This window comes from Ptychodera flava, unplaced genomic scaffold (genome assembly GCF_041260155.1).
Source record: "Ptychodera flava strain L36383 unplaced genomic scaffold, AS_Pfla_20210202 Scaffold_67__1_contigs__length_642179_pilon, whole genome shotgun sequence".
NCBI classification, from domain to species: domain Eukaryota; kingdom Metazoa; phylum Hemichordata; class Enteropneusta; family Ptychoderidae; genus Ptychodera; species Ptychodera flava.
The window spans coordinates 384,945-404,597 of NW_027248389.1; the positions used below are offsets into that span (position 1 = coordinate 384,945).

At 40.9% G+C, this 19,653-nt stretch overlaps 1 protein-coding gene across 2 annotated transcripts in view; it reads left to right on the top strand.

The window, feature by feature from the left end:
• The window catches only part of LOC139128758 (probable E3 ubiquitin-protein ligase DTX3), a 40,976-nt gene extending 22,022 nt beyond the window's left edge, over positions 1 to 18,954 (top strand). The window contains exons 2-4 of one of the 2 annotated variants that reach the window (XM_070694484.1): positions 16,500 to 17,211; positions 17,454 to 17,670; positions 18,728 to 18,954. In XM_070694484.1, coding sequence (XP_070550585.1) covers positions 17,116 to 17,211; positions 17,454 to 17,670; positions 18,728 to 18,792 — 378 coding nt within the window. In that variant the 5' untranslated portion in view covers positions 16,500 to 17,115 and the 3' untranslated portion in view covers positions 18,793 to 18,954. Of the gene's footprint in view, positions 1 to 14,690; positions 17,212 to 17,453; positions 17,671 to 18,727 lie in introns of those variants that run through there. The other variant, XM_070694485.1, reaches the window with a different exon arrangement.
• Positions 18,955 to 19,653: the final 699 nt, after the last annotated feature.

Here is a 19,653-nt window from a genome sequence, read left to right on the forward strand (position 1 = left end):
AATGCCTCATTCATATTTTTACGGTGTTTGACAATTTTTTTTCGTCAGGGACGTCATGTACTTTAATAGCCGTTCGCTCATATCGTGAAGATTCAATCGATGCTGTGCTCCATGCATGCTCATACATAGGGCTGCGCCGTTTACACTTCAGTGGAGATCGTATCGCGCTTTTAGAAGTGACTTTGATCACAAGTCTTCATTCGATCAAGGTGAATTTAGTACTGATTTTCGCAAGTCTCAACCCTCAAATATGCTCTCACTTCGATTGTGAGAGCCCTCACTTCAAGCCCTCACATTCGCTCGCACTTTGATTGTGCTAGCCCTCACTTTGGCCCCGCACTTGTCGATTTCTGGCACCCTTACATACCTGCCTCAGCTTCAAATGGAAATGGCTGTTCTTCTTCGATTGTGTGCTTCCCTTCGGCCTTCGCTCCCACCATTCCTAGTCAACCCCCTGGCCAAAGCACTCCTCTGGATTATCAAATGCAGAGCAAACTCTCAGGACTTATTGCATTACCTGGACCACTACCTTGGTGCTGGCCCCTCTAATTCCCCACAATGCCAGTACCTCCTCGACACCGTGCTCAACACATGCCACGACCTCGCAATTATACCTATATACCGCCATTACATTCTTGGGCTTTACCTTGGATACGCTCACCATGACACTACATTTGCCGGACAACAAGCCCCAGGACCTGCTTCAAACACTTCCCACTTGGCTCCACCGACACTCATGCACAAAACGGGAGTTGCTATCCCTCATCGGCACCCTCAGCTTTGCATGCAAGTGCATTCCCGCAGGTCGCATCTTCCTCCGCCGCATGATCGACTTAAGCACAACTGTACGCAAGCTTCGTGCCATGATCACGCTATCCGATGCCTTCTGCCTCAACGCAAAATGGTGGTGCGACTAATTCCTACCAACATGGAACGGCATGGCCTCATTTCTCGAAACAAAGTGGACTCTCTCTCATGACCTCGACCTCTACACCGATGCCTCAGGCATGATAGGATCTGGTGGCTACCACAAAGGTCACTTGTTCACCGTCGCATGGCCTGGCTCTCTCCAAGCCTCAATTTAATGGAAGGAGATGTACCCAATACTCGTCGCCTGTTCAATTTGGGGGCATCACTGGCATGGCCGCCGTGTGCTGTTTCATTGTGACAATCAAACTGTCATACATGTCTGGAAAAAAGGCACGATGAGATGTGAAGACATCATAACTAGTAAGAGCATCTTTTACGAGGCAGCCAAAGGAAATTTCCATGTTATGATTGCCCATGTCAGTGGAATTGACAACTCAATTGCTGATGCACTTTCTCGTTCACAGATGGAGAAATTCAGAGCACTATTGCCCAAAGCAGACGCCAGGCCTACGCCTGTACCAACTTGCCTGTGTCCATCCCGCCTGCTGCACAACAACCGACAGAACTAGCAATGGCCTATTCATAACAGTGTCGCTGAGAACACGCGACACACATACCAGGTAGAACAAACTTGTTACATGGACGTCTGCTTATTGCACAGATTAGTGGCCTTACCCATCACAGTTAGGACGGCCATACTCTTTGTTGCGAACCTGGCAAACTGAGGACTAGTATACAGAACCAGGTGTACCTAGCTGGGTGATGCATCAACATGTTGAACATGGGTATGCTGATGACATAATGCACAAGCTGTTCTGCAATGGACACTTGCAAGAGATCAGGCGAAGTGTTGGCGAAGTGCGCCGGCCGTGACTACCAATCACCATTGCCCTGCTCTGTCGCCTCAAGGAATGCCTATGCCAGTGTAACGGCATGTGCAGCGATGACAAGCTCATGATATGGGCAAGCTTCACACTGGCATTCTACGGCTTCCCGAGAGTAAGAGTTCACCTCGCGAACACCTACTGAATACGACATAAACGCCACATTGCTCACCGGAACCTCTGTGTATGCGGTCCGTGCCTATGGCACGTCCGGCCTGTAGGAAAGCTTTTTATGGACTTCAAGGCGCTGGATTCAGTAATGGCCATATTGACTGTAATGTACTCGCTTATGTATGGAATGTTGCCATAAGACCAGTTTTATTGTATGGTATTAACTGTGTACACATGTCTAAATCATCAATTAATGAGGCCGAAAAAATCCAGTCAAAATTATTAAAAGCTGGGTTTGGCATTCATAAATATTGTAGAAGTACTTCTTTCCTGAAGGCAATTATGTTATGAAAATTGATACGTCTCTTGAAATCATTCTCTTGATTTGATAAAATCCATCTTCAGTAATAAATCTCGTGAACGTTGTTTTTACCTGCATCTTTTGAATATGCATTTATTGGTAGACTGCATGGTCACACTGATTTAGTATCACGTGTTAAAAGAATTTGTGTCAGAAATGGTTTCACTTTTGCGGTATATTTTTGACAAGCAATATTCTCAGTCGATCCTTAAAAATATGAAAACATGTTCAAGGCCAATGGGCTGACTGACAGCATTCGCCAGTTGTTACTTGCAAAAGATTTACACAGTCGTCATCTTCTTAATATGTTATTAAGACCATTTTAAACTTGGGATTTTTTTTGTCTTGTACCGAGTGTTTTCATTTAATACCTGATTTTTAAATTGTCATTGTATTAGTTTTTGTATTTCTCTTCTTTTGAAGGCTTTATAATAAAATAATAATAATAATAATATGGGAAGTAAACGGGAACCGCGGCTATTTGTGCCCTGAGGAACCGGCATTCCGATTCGTGGATGGCACATGGCTCACGCGACAAAGACTAAACCAATGCCTACGGGAACTGCTTACCCAGGCAGGAATTACCAATGCTAAGCTGTATGCCAAACACATAGCTTCCGCAGTGGTGCAGCAACAACCGCTGCTGAAGCAGGCCTGCCTGACTGGCTTATAAAGACACTAGGCAGATGGAGGAGAGATGCATACCAGATCTACATCAAAACGCCATGCGAGACCCTTGACGTAGTACCATGCAAAGGTACTCGCGACACGCCAACAATTTTGACGTGAGACTTGGTTCTCGGCAGATTGCTACCAACGGTGTTACAGTGCAACATAAACGGTAGAGACATGCTGGAATGTTATAGGAACAATGAACACATGCTAATCGCCATTATTTGATATGGAATTTTGTTCAGACTCGCAGTCACCTTACTGTAAGTACTTATACAAGTATAACTTATGTTTCCAAGCATCGCTTTCAACAAGCGAAATGCAGAGCACAAGAAACACTGCATTGTAAATGTAACACATAATTTTTCATACTTGTGTAAGACATCCCAGTGGCGCATTGTCACCATGGGGTCGGGAGGGGGCTGTTGTATTGCTGCTGCACCGCAGCCATGCCCGCGGTTTGGCCATAATTTGGGGGGTATACTGTCATGGGCCTGTAGTGGGTGCCCGGTAGCATGTTGCCCGACGTGCGATAGGACCCCATGAGGGGTCCGGTACCACCGTCCAGGCTGCCACGACACCTCGCCCTTATGAAAATTTTCTGTAGAAATTCTATTGAAATTGATGACAAAATTCAATTAAAGTGATACAGAATTTCTACAGAAATTCTACTGAACCTTTATGGAAATTAACGGAGTTTAATGGAGTTTTGGCCCCCTTTTTCTGTAGAAATTCAACAGAATTTCTGTATCATTTCTGTAGAATTTACAGAATTTCTATGTAAATTCGATACACGTTCTACAGAATATCTGTAGCACTATATTGAATTTATACCACATTCTACAGAATTTTTATGTAGAATTTCTGTAGAACTATATTTAATTTCTGCACTCTTTTACAGAAGTTTGTTTGTCTTATACGAGTTCAATCTCTTAGAAAGTATGACAACAATATGTGTTAAACTTTTATTAAGTAAGGAGTACCACCTTATGATATTGCCATAGATACCAAAGCAATGAATTACTGCAAAACTCACAAAAAATCAGGCAGCAAGTAAATTATAAACATGTAGTTTATTTCTAAAAGAATTATGATTAATAATCGTTCGAAACTTGATGAAACATACAGGGACTACAAAATAAAAGCAACCTACACATATGAATGCAAGGCCTACCTCTCCAGTCTAGCAGTTTTGAGTTGTCAACTCAGCCAAGTGCATAATTAAAGTGTTGTGTAATTTAACTCACGTAATTTTCAGTTGATGCTGCAATGTGGATCCTTACAGTTGTGACATATTAGTGAGCTCCCTTCTCCATAACACTGTTAGAATCTTGCTAATGGACCTTGGATCCTAATTTTCCATGGAATTTGGAGTTGAACTTTAGTACTTTTCATAAGAGCCATGTGCACTGTTGACTGCCTCAAGTTCAAATGAATAATGCGTGGCTACACTATTATGTAATCAGCCCATTGTAAAGGCAGGAAACTATTTGCATAACAAAGCAAAGGCACAGGTCAGCTCACTTGACCTAGGATCTAACAAGAGAGCCAGGTTGGTCTGTGTACAGTCATGAAATGTACAAAAGAAATGGTACAATTGAAACTGTATACATTTTCCTGGCACGTGTGTGTAAATGAAAATAACTTTTCAGAATTAAAGGGTACACGAGAATGTGCTTAGAACTCTCCATAGGTATATGTCACTACCTTTTCATATTGAAACCAGCTATATATATGTCACTGAGTTCTTATCAAAGCTCATGCCAACATGCAAAAACATGAACTTAAGTCTGAAACAGTGTAAACTGTGAGGAAAAAAACAGAAAAAAAATTCCACAAAAGCTATGGACTGAAAAATTCCATAAAAAATATGTTTAATTTCTGCAGATTTTCTACAGAAAATTATCAGCAAACTTCAATAGAATTTAAAGTTTCTATACACATTAAAATTCTATAAAATTTAAATTTTTCTACAGAATTGTATTGAAAATTTTCAATTGAATTTCAATGGAAGCATAGTTCCATCAGATTTCCATAAAATATACAGAATTTCTATAGAATATCAGAGTTCAATAGAATATCTACAACTATTTTCGTAAGGGCGATGCCCCTGCCATGGCAGTACATGCATCGTGGTATCGCCCCCCTCCCCTGGGGCCACTCGAACCTGTGGGTGTCTATAGGGGAGGGTAGTAAGCGATGTCTGGATGTGCCATATCCCTGGATTTCCGCCAAACACTTGTCTCCGTGTCATTCCTTTGCGTTAATGGGTGAATATGGCTTTGCTATAATCATGGTTAACGTCTGTAAGGACATGGAAAACAGGGTCTAAACCTTTGACACATATACATGTAGGTCACCATGGACCGCCTGTTCCTACCGCTCGCTTGATGCATTAGGGAGCGTTCAGTTTTTACGGCCGGGGGGGGGCCGGCAAAATCTTGTCGCCAGTGTTCAAAAAAATATAGACCCCCCTGCATTTTTTGTAAAAAAAGATGACCCCCCCCCCCTTTGTCAGACGAAAAATATTGATGACCCCCCCCCCTTGAAAAATAACCAAAACCCATATGTCAAATTTACCCGCATGGTTTGGATTTGAACTCCGGTATGCGGCGCACTTTATTCGATGCCAGTGCACAAACTTCTCAGCCACATCCATTGAAACGTCTGTTAATTAGGACGACTGTAAGGCAATTTTTAACTTCATTTCCATAGACAATTCATGTCCATGGACATTGTATAAAGTAAACTTTATTGGAGTGGTTCGCCAAAGGCAGCCCTCCGGTTAAGAGGGTCATGGGCCATTACGTAAAGTCAACTTTATTCTAGTGGGCCACCAAAGGTGGCACGCCGGTAAAGAGGGTCGATCATAGCTATTGCATAAAGTAGACTTTACTGGACAGGGCCGCTGAAGGCGCGCGGCCATCACCATTATTCAGTGCATGATCCCAGGGGTCCCTCAAAAATGTTTCTAATACAAGCCGCGGCTTCAATTGGGAATTTTACGGTAAGATTGCCGTGGGGTATTACATAAAGTCTATTTATTGCAGTGGGCCGCCGCAGGCGGCCCGCCGGTAAAGAGGGTCAATCATGGCCATTGCATGAAGTAAACCTAATTGGAGTGGGCCGCCAAAGGCATCTGCCCGTTAAGAGGGTCATGGGTAATACATAATGTATATTTATTGTAGTGGGCCGCCGAAGGCGGCCCGCCGGTAAAGAGGGTCGATCATGGCCATGGCATAAAGTGAACTTTATTGTTGGTATTATGTTTTTGAAAATGTGGTGACCCCCCCTTTCCTACCAGTGAAAAAGCGATGACCCCCCCTTTGCGGATTCCAAAATTATGATGACCCCCCCCTGGATTTTGCCGGGCCCCCCCCCCGGCCGTAAAAACTGAACGGTACCTTAGGATTAACCTAATCTGCCACCTTTCCTCAATTACTGTTATGTAACTAATTGCATCATTTCCCCGCCTCATTATCCATGCACATATCAGTGTGGTCAATGCTATATATTGTCCATTCAACTTTTGCCACGCTTAAGTTCACACTGCAAAATTCCCACCAATAGTCACCAACCATAGTCACCAACCCTCCACAAAAAAATGAAAGAAAAAAAAGTGTGCCCTGCTGCAGGGTACCCTTACCGAAATTTTAGGCCTCCCGCAAACTGTTACTGCAAATTTGCCGCAAGCTTGCAGTAAATTTGCAGCAAACTGGACGATTCCCGGTCCGTTGCAGGTCTCATCTCACCATGCTGTGTGTAAATACCGTAGTCAGAAAATATAGTCGGCATCTTTACTGCCGCTCGCGTTCACAAATTTAGAACTCCGCCTGTCCCTGGTACTGTATACACGTTTTTGCAACTATGTGATATCATTTGGCTGGCGATTCCATAGAAAGATCACGAAATTGTCCACTAGAAAACTCCCTGCTCACAAGTACGCAGCCGACACTGGCCGATGGTACTTAAATCTAACTTCGCGCCGATCAAGCCTCATGACGATGACGGAAGTGCGATCTATAAATCATTACGCGATTGATAATGTAGTCCCGTTTTTAAATGCTGGAATTGACTCTACATCTGCACCAATCCGTTATATTTCATACCTTATAAAGCATTTAATTTATTAGTTTAATGAAAATGGTTATTTTTATCATAGAAAGACTAAAAAGAGAGTAAAAATTCTTTCAGCACGAAGAATCAATATCAATGCGCGAACTGACCTTGATGAACCGTGACCGGAGAGTGTAAACATGTCGGCTGCTCGCAGCTGATACACAGGACGTGTTGGACGTTGGTGAAGCGGCGCTTTGAATTTTCGTACAGCGACTCAGTGTAATCCTAAACCTCAAATTTGTGCTCGGCAATATAACTCTAACGCTGAAAACATGGACAAAAGCCTTTTACCTCGACCCATGTTATCAGAAGGCGAGGTTTTGTCAGCGGCATCGATGGGACTAGACTGTAAGCTGCAGTGCATTGTACGTACCATATACATGTACTATATTGATGGGATGAATAGCTTGGAGCACAGCCACTACTCTGCTTGGAGGTAGTAGCGGAAACATTACTGTACAGATTTGCAGTAACAAAAGTCTACGACGTGTCCTTACAGACCATCATCAAACGCACATTTCGTTCGAAACTGTTTGCATTTTGGTATCATTCGCAGAAAATACAGGGTGTAACTTGCAAGACAGACAAGTCCCTGTTTCAAAAATTTGTTTCCCTAAAAATTCAGTTTTCGATCCAACCATAATTTACCCAACCAGATTGTCAAAGGGCACTTTTATTACATCACGTCACTACAGTATATACTATAGATGCACTCTATATCCATGCAATGCTTTCACCAGCATAACTGAAGCTGTTCATTATCTAGCATTACCAGTTATTATAAGTTAAAAAGTGGATTGTCTGTTATGAAATAAAGGAACATAAAATATAAATGAAAGATCAATTTTATGTTGCTTACACATGACTGGTCACGAAGTGCAACAGTACTAGTGTGTAGTGTGTACTCCCTGGTAATGAAATAGTGGGAAATATGTCAATCATGTGTTGCTGCATATTTGCAGCAATAATCTGGTTTGCCGCAAATTTGCAGCAAACTGACTTACCGTTTCACCCCAATTCCTTGACAGTCCAACTTTACTGAAACAATGAGTTGGGCAAACATGGAGTGAAGGGTTAAGGGTTGCAGGAGGGTCACATCTACCTGCAAACTTCTGCAACTCCTTCCTGCAAGCTATATGCTTGCTGCATATTTGCAGCAAACTTACGGCAAATTTGCAGAAGAAATAATTTTCGGTAAGGGGTAGCAGCTCACAATAAAGAGTACTGTACTTCTTCTATATGGATAGCTTACATGTATACACAATAAAGTTCCAGGGGGTGTAGTGGGTGCCCGGTAGCACGTTGCTGGATGTGTGGTTGGACCCTCAGACAGTGAGGGGTCAGGTACCACCATCCAGGCCGCCACGACGCCTCAACACCCCCGCCATGGCAGTACATACATCGTGGTAGAGTTTGCTCTCCCCTGGGCCACTCAAACCTGTGGGTGGCCATAGGGGAGGGCCCGGGTAGCAGTGTGCGAAATTAACGTCGGTCCGACGGTCCGAGACCGACAGATTTCTTGTCGGGCCGAAAGTTTTTAGCAACATGTTTGTCCTTATGACCGACTGAAATTTTGAATAAATGATGAAAATTTCTCCGTCAAGACCTGTGACAGATGCAGATGATGACTGACTCTGAACCATGTGATTCAGACTTGAATGTTATGCACCTATCAATGTTTTCCACCGTGGAAGTGTAGGACAACAGGGGATATTGATCGCATTTTGTGTACTGGTAGTGGGGAATTCGATCTCTATGGTACGCCAGACGGGGAGGGGGTGGCAGTTGACAATGTCGCAACATAGTATTTCGCTTGCGACTTTTTGCATTCGAGTCTAATCCCTCCGAGCGACGCGCATAGCATGATGCTGCTGATTACCTTCAGATCAGTATGAATTATGTCCGTGCATGCAGATTCTAGCAATGGAATGAATTGATTTTGGTGCAACAATGCATACAATAATTTTATAATAATACTCGTCTAGTGAGTGTAACCCTGGTAATGTTAGCATATCTGTGTCATATGACAACAACACCCAGTATCACTTCACTAGTTCTACACTTTAAGTGTTCGGAATTTACAAGTACACAAATGTACATAATACAGCCCTTCATTTTATCAAACTGACTCCGTTTTCTTTGCTTTGATTTTCCATTGAGGCGTTCAAACATAAACGGTTCATAGAAGAGTTTAAGACAAAAACCTACTAAGAGAACAGTGCTGTTGACTAATCATATTTGGTTTTGAACATGGAGGTATTTTTTTTACCTCTATGGTTTTGAACTACGCCCGATACAAGGACTAGATGTTACACGACAGCCCAATTGTGCTACTTGCAGTCGACAATCAAGTTCACGTTTCGCTGCGTTTGTTTGTGGACCGCTAGAACATCTTGCTTGCTCGTTGGTCTTTAACCAAAGTTCACAAGGCCGATCCGACTGTTACCACGATATATCGACGTGATAATAAGTGTAGATTTTATAAAACAGAGCGGCCTTATCATAACAGTTTTGTTGAGTTGCACGATCCGTCGTGTATACTCTCTGAGGCCGAGAGTAGGGCTTCAAATTGTTTCGATGTATATCGGTACCGTTTTACGACAGGCATGCAAAACTCACCGTCATCCTGGGCTGTAGGCCTAAATGTCGCAAAAATACGTCTTTTCAGATTTTACGGTATCATTATCTGATCGTGTCGATTGTCTTCAGCAGTATCGAGTATCTGTCAAACTTTTCAGAGTCATTTTAATAACTTTAAGCTTTCAAAGGGCGATGAGACCCAGCAATCGCTCAGGCAAAACTTTTCGATCAGAAAATATGCATTCATTTCCGCGAGTGGCGTTTGCCTGTTGTCTGCAATTTCTATAATCGAGAAAAAGTTACAATACTTGTCCTTTTAATTAAAAGTATAACTTCATCTGTTTCTTCATGAATGCAACAGAGGCCACATTTAAGCATATTTATTTTTTGAAAAATGTTGAAAGTAATCCATACGTCATATCAAAATACATACCAAGTATTTTCTCCCTTCTGTTTAAAATGATCATTGTTTGCATAAAAAATTATTCATACACTCAAGGTACTAGTTATTCACTCACTCTTCTACTCTCGCATTTTCTAATTTCAGAAGTGATTTTCAGCTCGCCAACCATTTTCAAATCACAATATCACATGCCCTGGTGTAGTGTACAATTGTATACAGCAATGTTGAGAACACCATTCCCCATATAGAAAATCGTGAGAGACAAATTTTCTCACTTTTATCAGCCACATGTAGCCAGTGAATGAGCCTGTATTCCCGGCCCCTGGGTGTTTGACATCATTTAATAGTCCGAGAGTGGGGATTTGACATGGCTAGAAAAAATTCTCCTGTTAGTCCCATATTGAGGAAGATGAGGGCTGTGATCTTTTTCAGATTCCAGATCATGTAGATGAATGATTCATGATCATTCATCTATAAAATATTCTGCATCTATGTGAACAATAGTCCTTTTGATTGAATACTTACCGACTCTATTGATAAAAGGACATGAAAAATTAAATATTAAAACATTCAAAAGCATAGTATTGGTGGAGAAGTCGACTTTAATGGTCGTTAACGAAGTTATTGAGGACCGGCAGTTTTCTGTAGGGACCTGAAGCTTTGGCTTGGTGCAGGTCCTTATGACCTGAAGCTATTTTCTCTTAATTTCGCACACTGCCGGGTAGCGATGCCTGGATGTGCCATAACCCCTAGATTTTGGCCAAACACTTGTTTCCGTGTCGTTCCTTTGCGTTAATTCTGAAATTATGTTTCTGCGATAATCTTTAGATACTGTTTGCTTTTGTGTAACACAGTTTGACAGCTATGTGAGAGCTCTGAAATCGGCAGTCTGCGCCCCCAAACTGCGCTAGCGCATTTCAATTTGCGCTATCAATCTGCGGTCCCATTCTGCGCTATCGATCTGCGCCCCTGTTTTGCGCTCTCTATTTCTCCAAACCATATGTGCTGTGAAAACGACCCAACTAGCACAAGAACGTACTACGTCGATTATGATTTTAGGCCTACTATTTCCATCATTTGATTTTTTTATATGACATCGTAGCGAGTCCTGTATCATCGATGGCTGCCAGACCTACGTGGAGATAGAGTTGACCTTTCAAAATTCTGCCTTCTCCACATACACCTACGTACTTTTTTGACTTTCCAAACATGTAAACTACATGTATGAGTGTGATAGAAATGACACAACCACTTAACTTAACCACGCATCCGCGGTTTGAAACATACAGTCCAGAGGACTGGCACTGTTGCGATACAAACCCTCGCCCCGTCCGGCTCATTCATTGACTCGGATGTGATACATTGTGGATGAAAATTCAATTTTTTGAAATATAAATATTGTAGAATCAGTAGACAGTCCCCTGTAAATAAATAGGTGTGTACATACAGGTTCAGTAAGGTTGTACTTTCACTCGGCCGCTAGTTGACAGGTTCACAATCGATGTGATTGTGAGTGCACTGAACAGATTGGACGTACGTGTTGTCATGCTGAACTGTGGCCCACGGTTAGTGGTTTTCAATGTTAAAACTCGTTGAAGTGCAAATATGTGCATAAAACTAGCCCTTAAAGGATGACCGGTCAATGAAAATACGAAAACTTTCCATGCAATATGCATTATTCACACCAACACGGCTTCATCAACTGTCCCGTACTCAAGGAAGGTGACACGCGTATTTTATTCAACATATTCGATCATCTATTCGGTAATGACGTAGCGCACGATCTCCTTCAAATGTTTTACTAGCCAAGCCTTTTTGAATGAGCTTACTGTTCTGACTGAGAATTTAAAATAAGTTCGAACTAAATTTAACTTATTCCAACTTAAAGTCGACCGTACATCGGTAGATCCTGCACGTACGCTTAATTGGCTGACGGATATAGATCGGAGCGCGGGGGTGGGCCGTTTGCACAGATGTCGGCGCTGATATGAACTTGACAATAATTTTTCACACAAGTTTTTTTACACAAGTTTTGACATCTTCATCTTGACTGTGAACTCTGGTAACCAGATTGTAACTGTTAAGACAACAGTATACAGTTAATCTACTAGTTAAACGTTCGAAATTGGATTTAAACCAGGTTTAGCAAAGATGTGGTTGCGATGCGGTTTTAAATTGCCGTCTCCGGTATAGAATAAATACATGCATGCATCACGATCACGTGTTGGGTCAAGTATATAGGGGTAACTTTATTACTACTAGTCAAAAGTCTATATTCCACAGAGTGCCGTGAAACCCCCAAAAATGCTAGCAAGTGGCGAGATTACAGAGTTGCATGTGGCTGCCGGGGGTGGCCACTGGCGCTACCACTATGTTTCTAATGTTTCTATTACTTTATTGCTGAAAACGTCACGGTGACCTTCCATTCCGACGTCTTGTGCCCAACTTGCCAAAAACTTTGAAAACGGTTGTTCACTCGAATTTAGGCTATCGCTGGGCAGATCGTCCATGTAGCCGACACAAAGTGTCTGTTAGCGGCTACCAAAAACTATGAAAAATAGTAAAGAATGAGCCACAAAATCACTATCAGTTTCGCTGGGAACATATTCGATGGCTTGTTACACAACTGTTACCAGATTTCAGGTAACACTGTTTACCACGTACACGATGGATCTTTATTTAATAAAGTAACCTATAGAGATAGCTGATTGATATAGTAAATGAGACAGATGACTCTACGGCGGTAAAACTAATAGTTTATCCCTATGGTAAATCCGGTCCCCCGAGAGTTGAAATCTCTGACTTCTGCATGGTCACCGCGCCGTGCAGTGTAGCGACAATGATATGATTGCAATTTCGTTTGAAGTTCGTTTACATGTATGTTAACGCAAATAAGGTGAAAAATATCAATGTTTACCAATATCTTGTTATACGGGACGAGATCGTGCTGCTCTTGTACTGCATGAGCTTTGATCGAAGTGCGTTGGCCGTCTTTTGATTTTGAATGTCGAAAATTGCATATGTAACCTCTCCTAAAGCCTTGTGAACTGTGATTTGTTTGCATTTTTTCACAATTTTACTTTCTAACAAAAATAAGTTCACGTAAAATGTACTATTAGATGCGTAGGGATTAGTTTTATTACTCACAAAATTTAAACTGTGTACAAGTTTGAACAATTAAATAATGAACGGTTGCCGCTCTCATAAATTGCCACTGCATGGACGTGCATCTATGTGTTATAACCTTCCAAGAAACAAACATGATGTAATTTACTGATATGAGTAACACTGGATTCCCTTGTAGTTGATTTCATTGATGTTCTGGTTGTAAGCTTTATTCTCTCCCTTACATGGCTAGTTTTAGAAATTCAGGAAATCAAAGACGATGTAAAAACTGCTCAATTCACTTGCTCATTCCGACACAAACAACAGTGTACTAGTTTATCAACATATCATGTAGAGAGTAGAATTCAAAGAATATCCAAATGTCGAAACATTAAAATGAACACAATATGAGAAGATTCCTTTCACAAAAGATCAACTTCAAGTGATACTTTTGAAGATTTGAAACCGAGTACGTATACCTTACTCCACACCTCGTCAGTCGTACGTTATCGACAAGTCACCCACCGGGTCGGCAGGCTTGACGTCATGGACGTAGACTTGTCAATCATCACGGAAGTCGCAAACATGTATGATCTGTCGGGTTCATACGTTTCTGTGAACATGAACAGAAATTCTCAGTATCGACAAAGAAATCGTCAAAAAAGAACTTGAAAATCGTGATGCTAACGTAAACATAATTTTGTATCCACTTGTGCCATTCCATGTTGCAGGGTTGCTTCGCCAGCCCTGCCGCTCACTCTGCAGTGCATTGTTTGACTCGGAGAAATAGTCGCCGTCGACTAGCAGCAACGTCTAACCATGGGGATACTAACATAATGTTAGTCAGAACTTGACTTTGAGCTTTAAACTTCTTGATCACTTCCCGACCTCCTTATACGAGAAAGAAAATCATCTAATTTTTACTACTTCACATATCTTTTGTGTCGGATCCACTGTCCACAGAATGTATGTATGTCGTGATTGTACCGGAAATAAATTCGATCTTACGTTACTCATAACCAGTCGTCCTGACAATCCTGACATACGTCGAAGTTTTTAAAAATACATTACGAAAATACTGAAAAGTTTTCTAATATTATGAAAAATAGTGTTGCAAAGTGTTGGCAATGGCATGATGGTGGGAGGCAACCGACAGCTATAAAGTTACAAGTAAATACAAATATATTTCGACACTGATATGTCCTACGATCTGGCTGGCAGCTTTATCAATCTGTGGCAAAGTGCCACTGATTTATATCGCGTTAGTTTCGTGTCGCAGCTATAAAACTATAAACTTACAACATTCCATAGATAGCGCAGAATGGGGCGCAGATCGATAGCGCAGAATGGGAGCGCAGTTTGATAGCGCAGAATAGGAGCGCAGATTGATAGCGCAAATTGAAATGCGCTAGCGCAGTTTAGGGGCCCAGACTGCCGATTTCAGACCTCTTACATACCTGGAGCCAGTTTGAGGTATGTATACGGGTAGCTCAACCCCCAACTGGGACCGCCAACTGGGACTCCCAGTTGGCTCAAAATGCACTCTGGGACCAGTCCCAGTTGGCTTCTGGGACCGGTCCCAGAAGCCAACTGGGACTGGTCCCAGAGTGCATTTTGAGTGCTTCTGGGACCGGTCCCAGAAGCCAACTGGGACCGGTCCTAGTTGGCCTCTAGGACCGGTCCCAGAAGCGAACTGGGACCGGTCCCAGAAGCGTAGCTCGACGTAACTGGGACCATTATGATTGCAGGGAAACGCACTTGTATCGAATGAACTGTACCATGGAGGTAAGGTACCTCCATGCTGTAATGACGAAACCATAATATTAATGGGAAAGAAGTTTCCCATCCCACTATATGCCTTTTGTAGCAATTGTATGCACTTGTTTTATTCATATTCTCTGTGCTGTTGTGAAAATTATGTATGTTTTTTGTGTGGGAAAGCTAACATCTCCCAGTTTCATCTAGGACAGTCAGGTCTCATTTCAATTCTGGGACTCGTAGCTCCATAGAGCTACATGTATGACAGACATACCGACTGAAATAGAAAACACTGAGACAGCATATACTACATATAGCTACTTGCTGTCAATGAAGTTTTGAAGCAGTGCATGTTGTTGACTTGTATATTCAAAACCCTTTGTCTTAAAATGTAATGGGACTATTATCACCTCGTTGATGTCTATTTTTTCCTCACATAACAATGAAATGATTCTGCTGTACCAGTATATGCATGCACTAATGGTTGCCCCTCTCCTATTTATGTCTATCTGTCCAGAAATATAACTAGGTCCAAATTAAGATATCACTCGTATACTGCAAATGAACTGCAATTCTATTAAAACACAGCAAGTTTTCGTTAAATGTTTTGTTTGCTGTTTTTAATGTAAATTTGAACGCCTTGATGAGTTGCTAGTCTTGCACAGTTATTTTCATCTCCTTTTTTCATCTGATTCAGTACACAGTCTCTCTATCAAGGTGATCCGTGCAGTAAGATTTCAACACACACCATAGCACAGGACTTACTAGTGCTAAGAATGAGTACATCGCAGTAAGGCCAAGCATAGACAGTAGAGGGGGAATCAAATTCTGTGTTTAGCGCCCTCTCAAATGTTTCGAAACATGAGCGGGAAGGCAGTACTAAAACACATACAAGAAAATCAAAACACACGTACGTTATATTTTCTTGATTATTTCCATGTAACAACATATTAAGAGTCAATACAAAAGTCATCAGAAACTTCCTTTCATCGTGATCATCATAAGTTATACTATAAAATGTGAAATTTTGTAAACAACGTATTGTAGGCAGGAAAGCTACTCAGTTAAATAACTCCTATTCAAACCATTGACAGCAGAAAAAACCCTAGTATGTGCACACAGATGCACACAGATGCAAAACAAAGAATTAAATTACGATTATGGCAGAGTAAAAAGATGAAAACATTAACAGATTGTTAGTATGAAGTACCAGTAACAGGGTTTTTTCATAGTGCTCCCAGTTCACAAATTTGATATGTGTCCCTGAAGTGTACTGGGACTGATCCTGGAGGCCAACTAGGACCGGTCCTAGAGTTAATTTTGAAGCCAACTGGGACTGGTCCTGGAAGCCAAGTGGGACCGGTCCCAGAGGCCAACTGGGACCGGTCCTAGTTCGCTTCTGGGACTGGTCTCAGAAGTAAACTGGGACCGGTCCCAGAAGTGAACTGGGACCGGTCCCAGAGTGCATTTTAAGCCAACTGGGAGTCCCAGTTGGTGGTCCCAGTTAGGGGTTTGAGCTACCCTTACATACCTGACAATTTGTTGAAGATAGCAGAAATGTATTTTTCAGTTTGTTTACTCGTGAATTATCATGTAAAGTGTATGCAAAAGAGTAAAGACTTTGGTTTTTCTCTAGGTATTTATGGTGTACCAAATCATATCTGTGCCAAAATGATGTATCATTCCATAATCACATATTTTGGAAGTCAGCTTTACAAAGGTAAAGTGGATGAAATACACTTCATTGATATCGACAAGAACACTGTTAAAGCTTTCACAAAAGTTTTTCAAGAAGAGCTTAACAGGGATGGCTCTTTATATTCTAAACCAGAAGATTTTGGTGGGGATACTGAATTTTGGGTTGTAGAACCACTGTTGATGGACCTCTGTATGGTAGGAAAGGCACAGGTTTGAATCAGCCGGACATAGAACAGTTAACTGAAGGACAAGAATGCACAGAGGAAAATCTGATTCAACTTCCCAAGGCAGATCAAACATCCATGGAGCTATCCCCAAGTTAAGTTCAAGGACATCTGGCACTGATGATAAAACTGACAGAAGTACCTGGGGTAAGGATCTAAAGGGAAACACATTTTCTATCTGCCTTGATGATATTGAAGAACCAAAGAATTACCATGCAAGCATGTATTTTGTAAAGCTTGCATTGATCAATCAGAAAAGATCAGAGGTCCAACCTGTCCAGTCTGCAAACAGATATCTGGTTTGCCTATAGGAGACATGCCTGAAGAAAAATGACTCATAGAGTGGGGAGAGTTCTAAGTCTTCCGGGGTTTCCAAAATGTGGCAGCATCATCATCACATACGACTTTCCATCAGGATATCAAAAGGTAAGTTCGGACTTTTGTTGAGACATTCCCACAGTAACTAAAGAAATACCGATATCACAACAACAGTGTTTTCTAATAAATTGGTAACTTGCAATGACTGATATTGGTAACATAGAGAATTGTCTGGTGTACAGTTATAAAAATGAATCAATCCTCTATGCAAAAAATTCTGAAATTATCGAATGAGAAACAAAACAGCAGGTTACTACAAATAGAACATTTTCACACTGTCACTATTTCAGGAAGAGCACCCCAACCCTGGAAAGTGGTACACTGGTACATTTCGAACTGCATATCTACCTAACAATGCTGAAGGTCAGGAGGTCTTCAAACTGTTGAAGATTGCATTTGATCGTCGACTCACTTTCACCATTGGTAGATCAGTTACAAGTGGTTTAACAGATATCGTGACTTGGAATGGTATCCATCACAAGACAAGCTTTATGGTGGACCTACAGGGTAAGGTCAACCGATTATCAGACCTGCATCACACATTTAATCGACTCCCAAACTTGGTATTAAAAACTAAAGTCACATTAAATGGATGTAAGCATCTTGAATATGTGTCATTGTCATTGACTCATGTCCATCTGGTTTGATCAGAATTGTCCCCAACATTTCAAGTTATTTTAAGCTGCAACAACTTTTAACTTCAAAGTGCAGACAAGGTAAACATTGCTGCATGAGCTCTTATCAATATGTTTTAGACATAATGTACGGTAACTCACACATTCATGCATTGCATTGCATTGATTTTGTGTATAACTATATAGATCTAGGCCAAATTTCATTGCTAGAGTGCTACTTGTGGGCAATTAATTTTTTTTCTAAGGTTAGAGGAGACTTTTATGTCACAAAATACATGCACTTTAGCTGTTTCTCCATTCTTTATTTCTCTCTTTTTAAGGCACCTCAAGTCAGGGCCTTCTTCATAGTAATTATTGGTATTTTCATATCTACTTGTATGCAGCCAAACCGTATTCAAAGTTCAATTTTTCTTAGCTAATGTATGTTGGTAAGTGACAGAACAATATATGTCACAGAAGTTTAGGATGACCTTTACCCATCATTGCTTATTACACTGCATCTAGAAAAAGTGTCAACTTACCATTTAGCAGGATATGGCATTCCTTTTGTACCCTTTAATCTCAGGCCTTCTTCCATGCTTGGGAGCCATTTTAATTTTATGAAAATCTAATTTTAGACTTAATGCACTTGATGACTGATCTGCTTCTGTAGATGAGATTAGTTAGTAGGAAACTCAGATTTGTTCCTCAATGTTTAGCTTTGCTGTCAGTGAAGGGAAGCTTATCACATTGGTGGTTGTCTGTCAACTTTTTGCATTACAAGCCTCTTGTTCAAGCCACCAGTTCAACTGCTTTTGGGCCCCATTTACTGGAGAGACAGAATTATTGGGCACAAGTAGGACTTTATTTCTACCAATTAAATTTTTTTTTTGAAACAATTTTAGAATTTAAGTTATAAACATTTAAAAAAATTTTGATCTTAATTACAGGTTTGGTTACCCTGACCCTGATTATCTCAAAAGAGTCAAAGAAGAGCTTGCTGCTAAAGGTGTGAAATGATAGAGACATTTAAAGTGAATCAGTTGCCTTTATCCCGTTTTATATCCAGTCTTCTTTGGATGGAGGCAAAAAGTGTGATTTGAAGTGTAAAATAACTTTCATAATGACTTACAGCCAACTTGCCTGTGGTATGTTTGACTATACAATTTAACATCCTATGCTTGTAAAATGGCTCATGCTGTTTGTGATCAAATGTTTGTGAACAAATTGAATTACTGAATTGTCGAGAGTTATTTAGCTATACTTTAATACTAGAAAATACTCTTTTTTTAGGAATCCAATAATTTTCGATGCAGACTTTTAATGTCTCCTGGAGAAAATTAAGTCAGAGCACATGAATAAATTTGAAACTAACCATCTGGGGATTTTTCTTTAAACATGATCATTTAACTGCAAGATAGCCATTGCCAATGAATATTTTCCAGAGCCATTCAGACTGTAGAACCTCAATCTTTAAATTAAAGTACTCAGATACAAAAATACCTATGTGAGCATGACTGTTTCTTTTCCAAACAATTTAACATAACAGTTTCGTCAGGAAATATTTTCATATCTTGAATCATTACTTGTATGGTAGTCCAAACACGAGACTAAAACCCTGAGAGCCGGTGACCATTTGTCCAACGTGAGAAGGGCAAATGGTCTCCTACCTCAAGGGTACATATAGTCCCTTGTTTGGGCTATAATGTTTTTATTACATGCCTCTCCTAAGTAATTTTCACTCAAAATGTTTGTGTTTACATGCAAATGACAATCATGTACTTTATTCCCAAGATAAACGAAAATCACTAAAAAATAGAGTGATTTTCTTCATTGAATGGGGATGAATACATTGAAATAGCTGTTATGTAATCTA